Raw genomic sequence first — 21144 nt, 5'->3', positions numbered from 1 at the left:
AGAAATCAGCCATCTGGTCGGTTGAGCCATTCAATCAGATCATGACTGATCTGGCGTGGACTCAGCTTTACCTACCTGTTCCCCTCAATTTCCTCATTTTTCTAATTCCAGTGAGGAAAGGATGGTTTAATCCCCAAAATGTGTCATGTCTCTGGCCCTCGCTTTCTCGGGTTTCTCTCTTTAAAAGGCCATCTCTCTTTCTGTACATTCCTCGAGTTTGTCTGATCTCTCCACATCATGAGTATCTCTCTCTCTCTCTCTGTCCTGGTCATTCTTTCTCTCTGTAGGGACTACCTCTTGGAACACTGCTTCATTTTGCTCCTTCCTTTTGCTTTCCTGGTCATTCTTTCATCCTCCACCCAAACCCTCAGGTCATAACTCTCATTATAACTGCAATTAATCTTCAGAAGTTGTTCCATTGCTTATAAAATACTTGCCGATGTCCTGGGGTTATAATGCAAACAGAATTCATTCTTTCTTGGGCACCATCTGTACAATGCTGTTAACGAGGTTCCATCTATACCCACAAGAGGTTCGTCTCCCTCCTCTTAATCCTGGTCACAACTTCCTCTCTGGGCAGAGGGTACAGAAGCCTGACAACCAGCACCTCTAGGTTCAAGTAAAATCACAATCCTGGGAAATTCAGCAGGTAAAGCAGTACACTTTACATAGCAAAGATAAAGACAAGAAAAACAACATCTTGGGCTTGAGCCCTTCAACAAAGAATGAGAAAGATGGAGGCAGGCACTGAACAACAATATTCTAAGTTCAAGGACAGTTTCTTTCCAACAGCTATCAGGGTCTTGAACCTCCCCTTTTTACACTGATCAGGGACTGGTCCAAAACCACAAAAGGACTGTCTGTATTATTGCAAAGTCTCTTTTTTCCTTCACTGCGAATATTATCTTTTTTTTTGTATTTATTGTCCTTTTAATTCAATTATTTAATTTATCATTGCTCGTTGGGGATCAGAGGTGGAGAGGGTGAGCAAATTTAGGTTCTTGGGAGTCACTATCTCAGAGGATCTTTCCTGGACCCAACATACCAATGGCATCGTGAACGAAGCACGTCAGCGCCTCTACTTCTTCAGGAGTTTGCAGAGGGTTCAATAGGACTTCAGAAACCCTGGTAGATGTCTACTGATGCGTGGTGGGAAGTGTGGTGACCAGCTGCATCACAGTCTGGGGGCACCAACACTCCTGAGCAGAAAGCCCTGCAAAAGGTAGAGGACACAGCCCAAACCCTCCCCAATATTGAGAACATCTATAGGGAATGCTGCCAACAGGGAGCAGCAGCAATCTTCAAGGATCAAGGCCACCTAGCACATGCTCTGTTCTCACTGCTGCCATCAGGAAAGAGGTCTCGGTGCCACAAGACTCGCCCCACCAGTTCAGGAACAGTTGTTCCCCCTCCACCATCAGACTCCTCCACAACAAACTCAATCACAGACTCATTTAAGGACTCTCACTTTGCTCTGTATTGATTTTTTTCTCTCTATAATTTCACAGTTAGTATATATTTCTTTATTTGTTGACACTTGTAAGTTGCATACTTTTTTTTGCACTGCCAATTCTGCCTCACCTGCAGGAAAAAGAATCTCAGGGTTGTATGTGATATCATACATGTTCTCTGACGATAAATCTGTAAGTGGATGTTCCAATGATGCCCATAAGCCCTGCCACCACAGAGAACAAGGCTAGAAGATGCATTGGCACATCTTCCTCCTCTTAACCCCGGCCACAACCTCTTCTCACTGCTCCCTCCAGGCAGAAGTTACAATGCCTGAAGACCAGCACCTCTAGGGTCAAGACCAGTTTCTCTCCAACAGCTCTTGAACCTCCCCCTGTGACATTGATCAGGAACTGCTCAGACACCACAAAAGGACTGTGTGCACTGTGGCAAAATCTCATTTTTTGCACTAGAATAACTGAATATTTATCATCTATTTTTGTGTATTTTTATTGCTTTTTTTTAAAGTTCAATTGCTTAGTATGTAGTTGCTATTAGTTGTTAGAACCAGACACCACGATTGAAGTAAAAACGCAATGCTGGAGAAACTTAGCAACTTGTGGAGACAAAAAAACCCAATTAGCTGTAAATTTCCTACTCACTACTGCAATACTGTGTGGATCTCCAGTCAATAGCACCAACCTCCCTAGACTGTTGAGTTGAAGTGAATTAATACCACCCTGTGTCACAAGATCACTTGATCCCTAATGCCTAATTAGCTTCCTGCTGACCTGAGCTTTTCAACTCCAACTGCCTGAGTCACCTGACTCCAATTGCCAGGTGCAGCCTTCAGATAAAATCCCTGTTGAAGTCTTCTACAAGCTCAAACAGTACACTTTAAATAGCAAATATAGAGATACATAACTGGCATTTTGGGCTTGATTCCTTCATCAAGGTATAATTTTGCTCATAACCTGATGAAGTACAGAAGCCCAAAAGGTCAGTTATATTATCTCTTTGCCATACAAAGTACATTGCTTGACCTGCTGAGTTTCTCCTGATTTTTTTTTAACTTGCTATTCATTGTTTTCAGTTGTTTTGCACTTAGTTTTCTTTTGCAAAGTACCTGTCCAGCTGCAGCAAGTAGGAATTTGAGTGCATTGTACCATGTGTATCACCATGAACTCATTGTCATAAACCCCCTCCCCATTCCCCTTAAAATCACACACAATCTTAACTTGGAAATGGACCATCTTTATCATCACTGAGTCTAAATCTCATCCGATAGAACTCCTAATGCAAAAACACCATGGGATTCAAGGAGGCAGCTCAACAACGCCACCCTTACTTTTGTGATGTACCGTAGAAACAGGACCTACAGCCCATCAAGTCAACCCCATCCATCTGCCACCCATTGTTCCAATCATCCTCAATTTTATTGCTCCACCAATATTTCCATCAACTTCCGTCCCCCCCCCCCCCCCCCACAGGTGCTACCTCTCATGCACACACATGGAGCAATTTACAGTGGGTAATAACCAGCCCACCCACATGTTTTTAGGATGTGGGAGAGAACTGGAGCACTCAAGGGGGGGGCGAATCCAAAGGGGAGAACCTACAAACTCCGCACGGTTAGTGCCTGAGATGGGAATTGAACCTGGGTCCCTGGAGCTATCAGGTTGATTGTGATACCATGTCACCCCTTCCTGAGGGCTACCATGGATGAACAAAAAATGCCATCCAAAGCCTGGTGGATTATAACATAGATTTGCTTTACTTGTATCTTTTCTTTCTGTAAATTTTAGAAACAAGAAAGGACTTGAAAAGAATATTTTAAGGGAAAATACAAGAGTCTATTAAAGAAATTGTTTTCATTTAGTAGCGGGGCTGCGAGACGTGAGAACCAAGGCCGTGCTGGTCTCGTAACTCGTGCTAGATGTCTGCAGATGACAGGCCGTTTGAACAGTCATGAACAGGCTGTAGAATGGGAAGCCAAATCAGTTAATAGGTCGGTCCCCATCTTTCTTACAGAAAGACCCTGTTGTAGATGACACCACGTCTTCCCGTGTAACAGAGCAAAGTGAATAAAGTTGTGTTGTACTCGCATTAGTTGTCGGACACATCTTTACATTTGATCGAAGTTAACAAGCCAGCTGGAAATCTGAAAGCACAAACCATCCACATTTGTGACCAATTCCTGCTCTGTAATTGATTCCCATTTGTTACCGATTGGCTTTGAGAGGGCGGCTCAAACAAGAAACCCACCAGAAGTGATTTTCAACCATGGTGCTGAGATTTGAAAAGACCAGGTCACTCACCAGAGAGCTCTTCGAGGCACTGTTTGGCTGTCTTGCTGTAAACAGAATCCAGTTTTGTGTGGCTGGCAGTTAAATCACCAGTGAGAGGAGAAGAGCCCTCATTATCCGAGTGTGTTCTAAAAAAATATTTTAAAACTGACATTAATAATGCAACACAGCACAGGCAGTTCCAGTACAGACAGAGGCCGCTCGGCCGACTGTGAGCAGCTCCTGCAGAAGTTCTTTGAAGGAGTTTTCCAATTAATTCCACTCCATCCCGAAAGGCTTTGCATTTTTCTTTTACCCTGAGGAATATTTATGCAATTTCTTCTTAAAAATAAATCAACAAGGTGTAATTCCGATCATAACAGTTCAGTGAAATAAATAACTCCATTTGAATGCCAAAAGAAACGATTGAAGGTTCAGGCGCCTGAATACCAGCCCCTCTCAGTTTGAAAACAGTTTTTCCCCCTCCTTTTGCAGTCATTAGAAAATAGGACACAGAACAGTACAATATGGGAACAGGGCCTTTGGCTGGGATGTTTGTGCAGACCAAAATGCCCATACTCTTCCACCTGCACACAATCCATATCCCTCTGTTCCCTGAGAAGCTTCTTAAACATAACTATTGATTGTTTTTTTTTAATTATTAATTTTTTTTCAAGATTTTTAACTTTTATTTAGAGATTCAGGCCCTTCCGGCCCACAAGCCCACGCCGCTTAAGTATACCCATGTGATCAATTGGTCAACGATCGCTGTACGCTTTTGAAGGGTGGGTGAAAATTGGGGCACCCGGAGAAACCCCAGGCAGACAAGGAGAGAGCGTGCAAACTCCTTACAGGCAGTGCTGAATTCAAATGGCCTCCCTGCAATAAAGTTGCACTAACCATTTTGCTAACCGTGACGCCTTAACAATGTGAGCATCACTGACGGACCCCCAACTGTGCCATTATGGAGGGGGCTAATGAGCTGCCATCTTGTGTTGTTGCTGTAACATCGTGATAAAAGTGGTTACGTTGCTGGCCCATTACACAGGACGTGAAAGACGACCATGTTGCAGGACCTGGGGGCTGACTAGGTGACAATAGAACAATTTCCCCCGAAGAACATTACTGAATCAGATTTGTTTCTCCGCCATTTTATTTTATTTTCACGGATTCTGCAATTGAGGCCATTTTTCTTTTAAAATTTTCAGATGGTTCATGGAATTTTTAATTCCATAAATACTATGAAGGGATTTTAACACTTGTTTATGTGAATATTAGTCTAAAACTTTGGAATATTAGTACAGCATTTTAATTCTGAAAAATTCATATGCCATGATTGAAATGGCAGAATGGACTTGAAGGGCCGAAGGGCCTAAATCTGCTCCTCCGACTTATGGTCTGAGACAATTAAGAGAAGATGATGGAGGTGTTCAACATCACAAGGGGTTGGATCAAGTAAATAAAGAGTGTGTGGTGCCTGGTGGGAGGGATATCATTGAAAGATCATGGATTAAAAGCGATTGGCCACTGAAGTTCAAGTTCAACTTCATTGTCAGAAGACATACATGACACCACATACAATCCTGAGATTCCTTTTCCTGCGGGCCAGGCAGAATTTCTTCTTATCGCAATGTAAACTGCACTCAAAAAAAGATAAGTGTACAAAAGAGAGAAATGTAAACAAGAAGGCAGTGCAAACAAACTATACAATACACAAAATAAATATTCAGCAATAAATTACAAGCAAAGTGAGAGTCCTTAAATGAGTCCCTGGATGACTTTGTTGTTGAGGAGTCTGATGGTGGAGGGGGAGCAGCTGTTCCTGAACCTGGTGGTACAAATCGTGTGGCACCGATACCTCTTTCCTGGTGGCAGCAGTGAGAACAGAGTGCTGGGTGGTGTAGATCCTTGATGATTGCTGCTGCTCTCTGGCGGCAGCGTTCCCCATAGATGTTCCCGATGGTGAGGTGAGTTTTGCCTGTGATGTCCTGACCTGCGTCCACTACCTTTTGCAGGGCTTTCCGCTCAAGAATATTGGTGCCCACATACCAGGCCGAGATGCAGCCGGTCAGCACACTTTCCACCACACATCCTTAGAAATTTGCCAGGGTTTCCAATATCACACCGAACTTTCACAAACTCCTGAGGAAGTAGAGGTGCTGATGTCTTCACGATGACATTGGCATGGGCTTGAAAATGGTAGGTGCTGCTGGTACATCGACTCATATGTCCTACATTCAATCGTGCCCACGGTTGCTGCCCAAGTGCAATGTGGAGTTTGCACGTTCTCCCATGGCTTCCTCCGAGTGCTCTGTTTTCCTCCCACATTCCCAAGTACAGGTGTGTGGGTGCATTGGCCATTGTAAATTACCTCTGAATGTAGACATGTGGTTGGAGGATCAAGGCCAACGGATCGGCAGGTGAGACGAAATAGGTTTTAAACAGAATTAGTGAAGGGTCATTTTAGTGGGGTGAGTGGCCAACTCCATCGACAGAAAATACAACGATCACTTTTATGGATTCAAGATATCTTTCTGGCAAGGAGCTGATTCAACACTGAAGGGATCGCAGGGCTTGCTCTTCCAAAGACTGGGGGCAGAGCGAGTCGATCTGATGAAAAACCTTAAACTCAAATGCTTCTGGGCAATCACAACTGACGATCTCCCTTCCAGAGTCCAGAGGGTGAGTCCAACCACCACCCCTGCGATTAACAAGCCTTCACAAAGAGCTCACTGAGCAGTCCGTATTTACCGACCAAGCTCTTGGATATCCTGAAATTCAAACACTGGCAGGCTGGTGAAAGGGTTTATTTTGTAAAGCTATAATAAACCATTTCAAGAGCTGGCATTCCACACCCACTGACTGCTCGCATTTCACCATTCAGACACACATGTGAAAGGCAGAGGATCCAGGGGGATGTTTTTTAGATGCAAGACCAGCAGCAATATACTGGTTGTAAAATAGCGACCACCCTCCACTACACATCAACAACTCTGTCGTGGAGAGAGTGAAAAGCATCGTTCCTTGGAGTTCACTTAGCTAGTGACCTATGGTGGACACTCCACATCTCCTCACTTGTCAGGAAGGTGCAACAGCGACTGCACTAACTGAGAAGACTGAACCGGGCAAGGCTACTGGCCACCATCATGTCAACATTCTGTCAAGAGCGTCTTGGCTGGCTGCATCGTGGTGTGGTATGGTGGCTGCAGAGAAATGGATCAGAGGTCAATCCACAGGACCATAAAGGTGGCAGAGATGATCAGAGGGGTCTCCATCCCCTCCCACTGATATGATCTACCAGGATTGATGATCAAAGAAGGGGCACAAAATCATTCCCTTCCACCCCACATGTAGCATCTTTCAGCTGCTCTCATCAGGGAAGAGATACAGGAGGATCAGAGCCAGCACCAATAGGCTGAGGATCGGCTTCTTCCCACGGGCAGGGAGAATGCAGAACGACCAAAGGAACAGCTCACACTGACCAGCCGAGACTCTCATATTCACGAAGCAATATTCATTTATTTATTTGTAGAGATGAAATACTTGTCCTGCATATGTATTGTTTGTCTGTATGTGTATTATATCTGGTTGTGTGCCTGCATGTTTTTCACTGAGGACCGGAGAATACTGTTTCGTTGGGATCTACTTGTGCAATCAGATGACAATGAACTTGAGTTGACTTGAAATGTGTGTGTGGCTCCGCAAATGAATGATTGGTTTGGATTTGTGTCGCACTTTCCACAATCTCAAGACTTCCCAAGGCACTTCACTGCTAGTGACTCTCTTAACTGAGGGTTCACCTTTGACCGAATGCAAGGAAGCACAGTTGGCCAACGTGCACAGAGCAAGATCCCACATAGAGCAAAAGACCAATAATGTTTACTCAGGGTTTATTTGAGGGATAAATATTGACCTGAGGTAACTTTATTTTCCCAGTCATTCACGGAATGTGGTCTTCACTGGAATTTGGTGCCATCCCAAGAAGGCGGTTAGCCTCCTTGAACCACTGGAGCCATGTGTGGTTAAAGATGTTGGGGAGGAATGGATTCAGGATGGAGATCCAGTGGTGATCAAGGTGCAGAGATATGCCTCCAAGTCAGGAACTTCCCGAGGAGGTGAAGTGCCCTCTGCCCCAGGCCATTCTAGGTGTAATTCTTTGGGGGGGGGAAAAAAGATGGGATCTTTAATGAATTGCTTATTAAAGATCAAAAATAAGACATTATTATTGAGACAGAACACCGTTTTTATTGAGACTGGAGAACATTGTTCCATTGGGATGTACTTGTGAAATCAGATGACAAATAAACTTGACTTAATGTGAAATGTTAAAATGTAAACTTAAGGAACAAAAAGTAGAAGTTTGAGTTTATGGCCAGATGTACCCATGTACCAAGGTGCAGTGATAGAATTTGTTTAGCCAACAGACCAGTACGATGTCTCATGCATAGTACAGCAAGTTAGATACAATAGAGAAGTACAGAGTTAGAGAGATCAGGTGGCTTGGAGCAATGGCAGCAACATTTTACAATTTGGGGGTTCATTCAGAAGCCTGATCACAGCAGAAAAACAACTGCCCTTGAATCTGGTGGGGCATGATCTCACACTCATGAATCTTCTTCCTAATGAGAGTGGGGTGGACAGAGTGTGGCCAGAGTGGGATGAGACTTTTAATATGTTAGCTGCATTATATTTCCTCAGGGACAGCCTTAAACCCAACAACGTGAACATGGAATTTTCCGATAGTCAGTAAGCCCCACCTCTGTCCTGTTCCATTCACCACTCTATGCTCCCAACTCACTTTCTCTCTGGTTACAGAAGGTAAGAATTTCAGTGCATATGCACATTGTACAATGTATATGACAATAAACTCTCTATCATATCTATTAGAGCTGTCCAAATGTCTTCTGAGTGTTGAAATTGTACCCAATGCCACAGTTTCCTTTGGCAGCTCGTTCCAGATACGGAACAAGGGTACAACTTCAGGATCGATGGGTGCCCATTTCAAGCAGAGGTGCAGGGGAATTTCTTTAGCCAGAGAGCAGTGAACCTCTGGAATTTGCTACCACAGGCAGCTGTAGAGGCCAGATCGATGGATGTATTTCAGGCAGAGATTGATAGGTATCTGAATAGTCAGGGTATCAAAGGTTCTGGGGAGAAGGCCGGGGAGTGGGGCTGAGTGGGGGAATGGATCAGCTCATGATGGAATGGTGGAGCAGACTCGATGGGCTGAATGGCTCATTCCAGTAGCTTAAGGACTGGAAGTCTCCTATCGTCCACCCTCTGGGTGAAAACATTACCCCTCAGTCCCTTCTTAAATCTCTCCCCTCCCACCTTGATCCCATGTCCTTGAGTTCTAGAATCATTTTTCCTGGGAAAAAGCGAGTGCGCATTCCCTTCGCCATTTTATGTAAGGTCTCTGCTCAGCTCAGAGAAGTAAGACCCAGTCTCCAAATCCTCTCCCAAAATCTCAAGTCCCCCAGACTCGACAACATCCTGGTGAATCTTTTCCACACCCCTTTCAAGTGGCAAAACCTAGTTCAAAGTTTATTGTCAGAGTGCATGCACGACATCACATACAACCCTGAGATTCTTTCTCTTTTAACAGAGAGCTAGCTAGAATTATGGAACATTACAGCACAGAAACAGGCCCTTCTTCCCATCTAACCTGTACCAAACTATTATTCCGCTTCATCCCATTGACCTGCACCCAGGCCATTGCCCTCCATATCCCTCACATCCATGCACCTGTCCAGATTTTTCTTAAGTGTTGAAATCGAGCCTGCATTCACCATTTCAGCTGGCGGCTCGTTCCAGATCCCCACCACTCTCTGCCTCAACTTCCAACTATTGTTCCTCCTAAGTATTTCACCTTTAACCCGTGTCCTCTAGTTCATAGTTAGACAGAGGAGGGGAAGGAAATGATGGGGAAGGTAGAACATTGCCAAACCAGCTTCCAAAAGGGTAGCGAATACCATGAAGGAGCATGAACTCCATCAGGAGTATGGCCGAACAGCCTGTTTCTGTGCTGGCAGTGTAAGGTAAAAAGAGTGCACTACTTACTTGTACAGGAAGGGGGCGACAGTGGCTGTGTTGGGGTGGTTGTATTGCTGCTGTAACTGGGGGAGATAGACGTGTGCATTGGCACTGCCCGCTGTTTGACCACCAGCCACCACCATGGGAGCCAAAACCCCGGCACCACTCAATGAGGGTGGTGGTGAGGAGGGCAGGCCAGCACCTCTCCCCTCCCCAGGAGTCGTGCCTTTGCTGTCGGCTGGAGGTTTCTGCAGGTTGGGGCTTCCCTTGGTGGTCTTCGCCTTCTCCACTGTCGGTGCCTTGCCAGTGCCTACCTTGGACCCTGGCTTGGGTATCCCACTGGAAGCTGGGATCAAGCTCTCCTTCTTGGCCCCCGCTGACTTGCCCCCTTTTGGGATGAGGCTGGCGATCTTCGAGCTTTTCCGGGGCACCTCATCCTTGGGACCCTTCAACCCTTTACTCTTGTCCCTCTCATCCCTCGCTGGACTCGCGGGCTTCTTGTGGCCGAGGGCTTTGCTGGCCATGCCAAGGCATGGCCCTCTGGATGGGGCTTTTGGACTGCCCCCCGCTGAGGTCCCGCTGGCCCCCTCCACCTCGCCGCCCTCCAGGAGTGAGCCCTCGTCCTTCCCTCCTGCTCTGGAGGCTGACCTGCCATTGACCAGCTTGAACCTCTCCAGCATAGACCTTTGCTCATTGGCTGGGGGCTTCGGTGCTTCGGGCTGGAGCAGGCGAGGACGCTCAAAGGCTGAGGTAGGGGAGGTGGCGGGGCTGGGGGACTTCACGCTCAGCATGGTTGCCGTGGCAACGTGCTTGACGTTCATCGACTTGCTGCGCCAGGGCTTTCCAGAGCTGGGGGAGGGGATAGCAGAGGTAGGCTGGGCCCCGCTGCCACTCACTGTCACCACATTCCCGTTCATGCCTCCAGCTGACGGCAGACTTTTGGGTGGCTCTGCAACACAGAAGAGAGGCAAGGTCAATGTCACATTCTTTCTCAAGACTGCTGATACCAACTTGATTCCCCCACTCTGTGTAAGTTAAAGTCCCCCATGATTCAGATTTCAGATTTCTTGTCATCACATATAACCCTGAGATTCTTTTTCTGCAGTTGAACAGAATTACCACTTATTGGTAGTGCAAAAAAAAACTCTCTGCAGCATATACACATGTAAACTAATAAAGAACTGTAAATAGGTAACAAATGTAAACAATCTGACTGTGCAATATAGAGAGAATAAAAAAATCAATAAAGTGTACAAGAGTCAAAGCAGCGTTCCCTGTAGATGCTCTTGATGGTGGGGAGGGTTTTGCCTGTGATGTCCTGGAGACCGTCCACCACCTTTTGGAGGGCTTTACACTCAGGGTTATTGGTGTCTCCATACCAGAGTGTGTTGCACCAGATTAACACACTTTCCATCTCAGATCTGTAGAAATTTGCCAGGGTTTCTGGTGTCATACCAAACCTCCGCAAACTCCTGAGGAAGTAGAGGTGCTGACGTACTTTCTTCAAGATGCCTTTAGTGTGCTCAGCTCAGGAACGATCCTCTAAGATAGTGACGCCCAAGAACTTAAATTTGCTCTCCCATTCCTCCTTTCACGTTAAAGGACACTGTAACTCCTGAACTACTTCAGTTTTGTATTCAACGAAACTGCTTTAATTTATATATTCGTCTCAGCTTCCAAAGCTTAGCCAGGAAGGAAGGGCAGGTTCTCATACTGTAAAACTCTGGCTGGCACAACGCTGTTACAGCGCAAGTTATCGGGATCGGGATTTGAATCTTGCGCTCTCTGTAAGGAGTTTGCACATTCTCCCCGTGTCTACACGGATTTTCCCCAGGGGCTCCAGTTTCCTCCACCCTTCAAAACATACCAGGGCTGTAGGTGAATTGTGTGATTGGTGGCACGGGCTCGTGGACCGAAAAAGCCTGTTAATGAGCTGTATGTCTAAATTTAATTTTTTAAAAAATATAAACTCTCTGGCTCTATGGTATTACGCAGTACTGGTCTCACATATGCAGGTCAGATCAGGACACCAGATTTCCCACCCTAAAGCTACAAAAGGAGGTACAGGTACAATGTTCAGAAATCATTTGGACAGATATGTGGATAGAGTTTAGAAGGATGTCGATCACATGCAGGTAAATGGGGCTAGTACCAAATGCAGACTTGGGCCAAATGGCTTATTCCATGCTGTCTGACTTCAATACTATTACTGAACCATGCAGATTCTAAAGACCACCATTACTGTCACTAGCTTTTAATTTTCATTTTGGATGCCTTGAATTATTTGAATTTAAACTCCTTGGTTATTGGCTAGATTCGGACTCTTGTCTCTGGTTCAGTGGAGCAAGTCATTGGATATTTATCCATGATACTGCAGTGTTTTCTAAATGGTGACATCGAGCATTGAAAATTCAGGATTAACTGGAACAGCGCAGGGTTGGAACAATTGGAATGTGGGGCATTGAAAATGACTAATGGATGGCAGCAGGACCGGCCAAGTGGAAAATCACTAACTTTCATGACGCAAATATTCAACAGGTGGAACATTAAAGCTTCACTGTATTATTGTCTCTTTGGGGGGAAAAAAAACCAAATTGCTAATCATTGTGCCTGGGCACCTGCTGGAATAATCAGTTCAGTGGCCAATTGGATTCTGATTTGCCCTCAAAACCTCACATCTCAGTTACAGCGTTAGAACACAGAAAATAGAACTGGGCGCCACAAGTACAGGCCCTTCGGCCTTTGATGTTGTGCCGACCTATATAAACCAACTCAAACTAATCCTTCCCTACCTCACACCCATAACCCTCTATTTTTCTTGCATCCATCTATCTGAGTCTTTTAAGCAACCCTACCGTACCAGCCCTGGCAATGTCTTCTGGGTACCCACTACTCTCTGTGTACAAAGCTTACTCCATAGAACCATAGAATATTACAGCACAGAAACAGGCCTTTCAGCCCTTCTGTGCTGAACTATTCTTCTGCCCAGTCCCACTGACCTGCATCCAGTTCATCTCCCTCCCATCCATGTCCCTGTCTAAATTCTTCTTAAATGTTAAAATCGAACCCGCATTCACCACTTCAGCTGGCAGCTCATTCCACACTCCCACCGCTCTCTGTGTGAAGAAGTTCCCCTTAAACTTCTCCCCTTTTACCCATATCCCATCTCCTCTTTATCTCATCTACCCTCAGTGAATAAAACCCACCTACATTTACTCTGTCCATTCCCCCTCATAATTTTAAATACCTCTATCCCATCTCCCCTCATTCTTCGATGCTCCGGGGAATATAGTCCTAACCTGTTTAACCTTTCCCTGTAACTCAGTTCCTCAAATCCGGGCAACATCCTAGTAAATCTTCTCTGCACTCTTTCTATCTTATTGATATCTTTCCTGTAGTATCTCCCCTAAACTTTCCTCTTCTCACCTTGTACAGATGTTTTATTAACCAAAAATATACTTTATTCATTATCAATTATTTACAAAAATGAAAACCATTCAAAGTCTTTTCAGATCCATAATATCAGTCCTATCTATGCACTCACATCAATGTACATGGTTACATTTGTTCTCTCCATACACCGTAGCCACCACTGTGACACCTTGCCATTTCTTCCCCCTCCCCCACCTCTTCTCCTCGGTCTCAGCCCCTCGGTGCTCAGTAACGGGAAGACTTTAGACCGTGGTCTTCCCCACAGCTCCCTTGCGTTGGCTGCACCAAGCCTCAGCTCGTACTCCTGCAGCCTGGAATGTACCAGCATTCCCTTACCTTGTACCGATGTCCTCTGGACTTTGCTGCTCTCACCCTGGGGAAAAAGGTGAATAAATCCTAACAGCAATGCACAGCTGGTTCAAACAAACACCTTTTTAACGGAGTATATCCAACACCTCAATAACCAGAAGGGAATTATAATTCTGTTTAATGACTAAACAAAATACATACTTGCCAAATTTCCAACCATTTTTTAGCAATGATAACCTTACATGAAAATTAACTGTTGAAAATCTAATTTAAGCCCAGAAATGGGAACAGACCCTGCCCAACCATCCCTTTGGCCTGCTCTGCTTTTGAACATCATAGCTGAGAAGTCACCTCCAATTTCCAAACAGCTCCCTGATCTATCGATTTCTTTTGTCATCTCACCTCTCTTTAACATCATCTCACGAATTCTGTCTCCAGAAGTACAAGGTGCACCTCTCGGGTTCTTATCTCTTAGTTTTTTATGTGGGCTTACACTTTTCAACATCTGGATTGATTCTGTGATGTCAACATGGACATTCGCTATGATGGTGCTGTCCAAGTCCAGACTGATTGTTGGAGTACATACATGACATGACATACAACCATGAGATTCTTTCTCCTGCGGGCCAGGCAGAATTTCTACTTATCGGTAATGCAAAAAATTGTACTCGAGAAATGTAAACAAACAGTGTAATACAGAAAAAAATTCAGTAATAATTAATGTGCAAAGTCCTTAAATGAGTCCCTGACTGAGTTTGTTGTTGAAGAGTCAGATGGTGGAGGGGTAGCAGCTGTTCCTGAACCTGGTGGTCCAAGTCTTGTGACCCTGATAGCTCTTTCCTGCTGGCAGCAGCGAGAACAGAGCCTGTGCTGGGTGGTGTGGGTCCTTGATGATGGCTGCTGCTCTCTGACGGCAGTGTTCCACTCAGATTTTATTGATAATGGGGCGAGTTGTGCCTGTGACGTACTGGGATTTTCCACTCAGAGCTTTTGGTGCCTGTAATGCGTGTCGAAAGAACCAAAGACTTGTTGATCCAAACCAAGGCTTTTATTAACTAAAAGACTGGAACATATCACAAGTAGGTCGACCAGTCCAGAGTGGCCTGGTCTGGCTAGGAGCAATCCTTTAAGTCCTGCCAGTAGGTGGTGCTACACTCTCAGCCAATCACAGTCATCCTACACGACCATGTGTACATAGACACATTGGTGATAGAATCTGTACTGTCACAGTGTCCTATATACCAGACCATGATGCAGCTGGTCAGCACACATTCCAATACACATCTGTAGAAGTTTGCCAGGATTTCCAATGTCACACTGAACCTTTGCAATCTCCTGAGTTTGATTTAAACATTGGTTCCTGCAATCCTTTAAAATGCTTTTTGAGAAACTAGTTTCAAACTATAGAACATTATAGCACAGAATACAGTCCCTTCAGCCCTTCTAGTATTTGCTGAACTATTATTTTGCCCGCACCAAGTCCATACTCTCCATGCTCCTCCCATCCTTGTACCTGTCCACCACTCTCTGTGTGAAAAAGTTCCTCCTAATATTCCTTCTAAATTTCTCCCCATTTACTCTTAACAAATATCCTCCAGTTGTATCTCCCCTACTCTCTCTATCCCCCCTCAATTTTAAATACCTTTATCAAGTCTCCCTTCATTCTTCTACACTTCAGGGAATAAAGTCCTAACCTATTTTACCTTTCCCTGTAACTCAGTTCCTGAAGTCTTGGCTGTGATGAAAGGCATTTGTATAGATGTATGGACTGGCCTGTGCGATCCTACCTAACCTTCCCTAACCCCTCCCTTGGCTCCTCTCCAGATTTCCCAAATAAAGGCTGGTGTGCCCAGATTTTTTCCCTCTTGCTCCTGTACCTGGAACCTGGCCAAGTCGTATATCAGAAATGCTCAGGTTTTTGGTAGTTAGAGCCGTTTAATCACTCCAGCCTGTCAATGTGATTATTGTGTGCTCCACAATGGCCACATCTTTGTAAATTTCCTCTGCATTCTTTCAATCTTACTGTTATCTTTCCTGTAGTTCAGTGACTAAATACTTTAAATTTAGCCTCACCAACGTCTTCTTCAACTTTGTCCTAGCATCCCAAATCCTATTCTCAATGCATTGATTTATGAAGGCCAATGTCCCAAAAGCTCTCTTACTACCTGTGACACCACTTTCAGGGAATAATGTATCTATATTCCCAGATCCCTCTGTTCGATCGCACTCCTCGGTGTCCTTTCTTTAGTTCTCTCTCTATCTGCAATTTCTAACATCCAAAACTTGATGTAAATTGATCCCAATCAAAATGTAAACTAAGTTCATTTGGGGATTTGATACAGAAGGAATTCAGGCCAGAACTTCGATACCATGCTCTGGGGCTCTTCAAGAAGAAATAAACATCATATTTTGTTAGTTATTGGGTGAAAATACGCGGAACTTTGGAAATAACGCTTCATGATAAAGAACAACATGTCTATGGGTTTTAATACAAGTTGACGTGACGGTGAAGAAGATTCTTGCATAATTGTTTTAATCGCGTACAGCTTTTAGACAACACACTTCAAAGTTTCAAGATTTATTCATTCAGCCCAAGGCTGGTAACTTGAATTACACGGCGTGACTGTAGAAATTGGGGCTCATCTCTTGTGGTGCTGAGAATTCTTAAACTTATTTGACCCTGGATTCCTTTGACAGAAAAAAGTGAGGAGAAGCTGATTCCACTGGCTGGATGGCCTGAAACTGGAGAAGGTGGATTTAAGGGAATTGGCAAGGACAGAGTTGACCGAGGGAAGAAATGTTCTCCACATTCATGAATCTGGAATGCAGTGCCTGAGAGGGTTATGGAGTTAAAACATAGTCCTAGAGTTCTACAGCGCAGAAACAGGCCCTTCGACCCAACTTGTCCATGCTGTCCCATTTGCCTGTGCTCAACCCATATTCCTCCACACCTTCCCTCTCCATGTCTGTCTCTTCAACGTTATACCTAGACCTGCCTCAACCTCTTCTGCAGCTTGTTCCACATACCCACTACATACTCTGTGAAGAGGCTGCTTCTCTGATCCCCTTTAAAACCTTAACCATTTGGACTCCAGTAATTTTTAACATTTCATGATATATACTCTAGACTGGGTCCATGGGTAAACTATAATACGAACCAGCTGGTGGTTGGATATAAAATCAGTGCTGGGAAACAGGGACACTGAGTATATGCGCTTGTTGGTAGCCCTGAAAACAGGGACAAGGAGTTCAAAGGGTTAAACCTATGTCTTCTAGATTTACACTCCCCTACCCTGGATAAAAGACTGACAATTTACTTTAACTCTGCCCTTCATGAATATATAAACTGCTACTAGGTTCCCCCCACCTCAGCATCCGACACTGCAGGGAGAAAGGTCCCAGCCTATCCAGCCTTATTATTCACCCCCACCAGTCCCAGTAACATCCTCCTGAATCTTTTCTGAACCCTTTCTATCTTAAAAGAAAATTATTGGAAAGAAGAAACTCTCAAGATTATGGGGAAAGAACTCACTGAGGGGAATTAAGGGGGTAAGATTGACGTAGCGCTTAGCGCGATGCTGTTACTATGTCAGTGACCATGGTTCAAATCTAGCGCTGTCCGTTTGTGCATTCTCTCCGTGTTTGCGTGGGTCTTCCCCAGCTGTTCCAGTTTCCTCCCACTCTTCAAAATAGGGGTTGTTTGTGAATTGGTGTATTTGGGCTCGTGGGCCAAAAGTGCCCATTACTATGCTGTACATATGTCTAAATTTGTCTAATTCTACAGCTCTTTCATAAAACAGTCTAATTCGTCACTTTGTATGAATCTTACAAGCATAGATAGGGTGGACAGCCAGCGCCTGTTTCCCAGGGCAGGAATAGCAAACACTAGAGGACATGTGTTCACAGTGAAGGGAGGGAAGTTTAGGGGAGATGTCAGGAGTACGTTTTTTTCTCCCACAGAGAGATGTAGGTGCCTGGAATGCATCGCCAGGTGTGGTGGTGGAGGCTGGAACAGTGGGGGCATTTCTTAGACAGGCACATGGAAGGAAGAAAAATAGAAGGTTATGGGGTAGGGAGGGTCCATTTTTTTTAAGGAATATATGGTTCGGCACAACATCAAGGGCTGAAGGGCCTGTACTGTGCTGTAGTGTTCTATGTTCTCTGTACAGGCCCTTCGGCCCATGGTGTTGTGCCGACCTATATAAACCTATTCAAAAAGCTAAACCTTCCCTATCTCATAAGCTGTCTAAGGGTCTTTTAAATGCCCCCATCATACAAGTGTTTACCACCACCCCTGGCAATGCATTCCAGGCACCCATCACTCTCTCTAAAAAATGTACCTCTGACATCTCTCCTAAACTTTCCTCCCCTCACTTGGTACAGATGTTGTCTGGCTATACTTGTCTTGCTGACCACCATATCTATGCCAAGGAAATATGTATCTCTGCAGTTGAATAGTTTTGCTCTTGTTTGCCCCCACATTCCTGGACCAGATATCTTGAATGGATTTTCAAAAGCTAAACAAACCACAAAATCCTTACTAGTGCTTTTGAAATATCCTCGTATTGGACTATTGCATAATGACAACGAATCTGCGACCACAACTTCCTCTTTGAAATGCCAGCTGTGAGCACATCACTCAGATGTTTTGGGAGCTTGGAGTACATCTGTCCCTGGGTCTGGCTCTGTGCAACACCATTTGGTCTCAATTGTTTCTTATTTTTCGCACAGCAGGGGTTACCAAAACCTCTAAGCAGAAAGCCCTGCAAAAGGTAGTGGACGCAGTCCAGGACATTACAGGCAAAACCCTCCCCACCATCACAAGCATTGACAGGGAGCGCTGCCATCAGAGAGCAGCAGCAATCATCAAGGATCCCCACCACCCAGCACACGCTCTGTTCTCGCTGCTGCCATCAGGAAAGAGGTGTCGGTGCCACAAGACTCGCAGGTTCAGGAACAGCTGCTCCCCCTCCACCATCAGACTCCTCAACCACAAACTCAATCAGGGACTCATTTAAGGATCTTTGCACACTGATTTTCCGTGTTGGACAGTTTACTTAAACTTCCTTCTTATTTATATTTCTCTCTTTTGTACACACATCTTTTCTTGAGTACACTTTTTGCACTACCATTGTGTAGGAATTCTGCTCGGCCCGCAGGAAAAAGAATCTCAGGGTTTTATGCGATGTCATGTCCGTACTCTGACAATAAATCTGAACTTTGAGATGAACCTGAATGAAATTGCCAGCAGTTTCTCAACATGCGGAGAAAAAGAATGAATGAAGTTGGACACACACAGGAGGCTGCAGACGCTGAAATCTGGAGCTAAACAATACCTGGTGGAGGAAGGCAGCCCGTCCAGCCACATCAGTGGGAGAAAAGAACTGTGAAAGTTTTGAGCCAAAACCGTCTATCTCAATGCTTTGGGTACATAACAGTGTGACTGAGAACTGTTTGATCTCTGGCATTTCTTCCCTTTATCCCACAGAGTTAAAGTATATCCAACCACCAGCTGGTTCGTACTATAGTTTACCAATGGACCCAGTCTAGAGTATATATCAAGGGTAATTTATTATCAATAGACTGTTTCATGTCACAGTCAGGAAACGGGACAAAGATCTGCTTTTACGTAAGATTCTGACAGCAAAATGCTGACCGTTCTCTTCCCACGGATGCAGCCTGATTTATAGAGTATTTCTAGCATCTTCTGCTTTTAGGGTCATAGTCTTACAGAGTTATTCAGCACAAAATCAGGCCCTTCATCCGACTTGCCCATACTGACCAAGTTTCCGACCTGAGCTTTCAGATTCATTGTCAGAATACACTCATGACATAGAGCAGACAACCCTAAGATTCTTCTTCCCTGCAGGCCAGGCAGAATGACCGCATATTGGTAGCCCAAGAAGATACATACACATGTAAACAAGTCAAGAAATGTAAACAAACTGACTGTGCAATCCAGAGAGGAGAAAAATCAATAAAATGGAAAAATAAGTGTCCCTGATTGAGTTTGTTGTTGAGGAGTCTGATTGTGGAGGGGGAGCAGCTGTTCCTGAATCTGAGGTGGAGGTTGGGGGGGGGGGGGGGGGCGAGTCTTGTGGCACCTACACCCCTTTCCCGATGGCAGCAGTGAGAACAGAGTGTGTGCTGGGTGGTGTGAACTCTTTATGAGCTTATCCTTTTATATTTAAATGTTTTACAATTCAGACATACAGCACAGTAACAGGCCCATCCAGCCCACAAGACAGTTCTTCCCGAATTGACCCAAAAGCAAGGTGGGAGGAAACTGGAATAACTGGAGGAAACCCACGCAGACACGGGGAGAATGTACAAGCTCCTTACAGACAGCGCCGGCTTCGAACTCCGGTCGCTGGTGTTGTACTATATGCTAACTGGCTGCCCCATTTGCCTGCACTTGGTCCATCTCCCTCAAAACCCAACCACACATCTGTCCTTAAATCTTCTAAACATTTTAATTGTCCCCTCCTCTACTATTTCCTCCAGCAGCTCATTCTGCATCCCCGCCCTCCACATGTGTGAAAAAGTTGCCCCTTCACCTTAAACTTATGCCCTCTGGTTCACAACTCCCCCATGCTGGGGAAAAGACTGGGACCATTCACCTCAGATTTCCACCTTTTAAATTTCCAGCATCTTGTTTTGATTTCCAGGCCTGAAATATTTACTTAGAGTGTCCGGGGAGGCATCTGAAAGAAATATTCATTTGGCAAAGGGAGCACCAGAGCCAATGAGGACAGGGTCTCTCTGCTAGACTGCTTTCTCAACATGAGGAGTGTGAGAGTGTCACAGCATTCACCCTCCACTCCCAGCACCCAAACGCCTGTCGAATCCTGCATTCATTGGTATTCTACAGACAGTGTGGAGTAGTCAATAACCATGCCTCATTAAATCTCCATTCCTGGGAGGCTGCAAATAAATCTATCGAGTACAGAATGACTAACTGAGACCTGCTCCAGGACTTGCAATGAAATTACAAGCAGTGGAGGAAGTGCAGCCCCTGACCTATGGAAATCTTCTTCATCCCCAACTAATTTTTCCCTGCCTCACACCCTCACCCTCCATTTTTAATCACATCGACGAGCCTCTCCGAGAGTCTTCCAAATCTCCTGTGAGGGAGGGAAGGCTTGGAATGATATGGAGGAGGTTTATGTAGGTCAACACAACGTGGTGAGATGAAGGGCCCGTTCTGTGGGGCAATTGACAGAAGTCAGTTAACTGACTGGCCCGTATGCTACTAGGATCTGGAAGGTAAGCGGGGCGAACTCCACACAGGAGGTTAGGATGAACCTCAGTCACTGGTGCCGAGTGGGTAAATCTCTTGGTAGATATATACCAACAATGCAGTGAAGAAAAAAAGAACATCGATGTTCATAAGTCAAGGAAACAATCATTTCATGACTGATGATTGCTGCATTTAGGTCTTACAGTGGACACTTCCACAAAGCAAGTTCCCAAAAACTTTCATCAGTATTTACTGACAACACTGTGTGAATCATTGAGGTGGACGTCAGTACCCTGAACTCTTTGCAAAACAACTCCTCACAGCCAGTCCCCTTCCACCATCACCCTCCTCCGCCTGGCAGAACCCTTTGCATCTCTCAACCAGCAATGTTCACCT

At 45.0% G+C, this 21144-nt stretch overlaps 1 protein-coding gene across 16 annotated transcripts in view; it reads right to left on the bottom strand.

Moving 5' to 3' along the window:
• nav3 (neuron navigator 3) overlaps nt 1-21144 on the bottom strand; it is a 401736-nt gene that overhangs the window by 120888 nt on the left and 259704 nt on the right. For all 16 annotated transcript variants that reach the window (XR_011346818.1, XM_069904353.1, XM_069904355.1 and 13 more), the window contains 2 exons: nt 9795-10716; nt 3768-3883 (listed from right to left, as the gene is read on the bottom strand). Coding sequence is in view for 15 of the 16 variants with exons in the window: in XM_069904353.1 (XP_069760454.1) it covers nt 3768-3883; nt 9795-10716 (1038 nt within the window). In the remaining variant the exon portion in view is untranslated. The remainder of the gene's footprint in view (nt 1-3767; nt 3884-9794; nt 10717-21144) is intronic.

The sequence above is a fragment of the Narcine bancroftii genome, chromosome 11 (assembly GCF_036971445.1).
Source record: "Narcine bancroftii isolate sNarBan1 chromosome 11, sNarBan1.hap1, whole genome shotgun sequence".
Taxonomy (NCBI): Eukaryota; Metazoa; Chordata; class Chondrichthyes; order Torpediniformes; family Narcinidae; genus Narcine; species Narcine bancroftii.
This window is presented reverse-complemented; position numbering and strand designations above follow the sequence as displayed.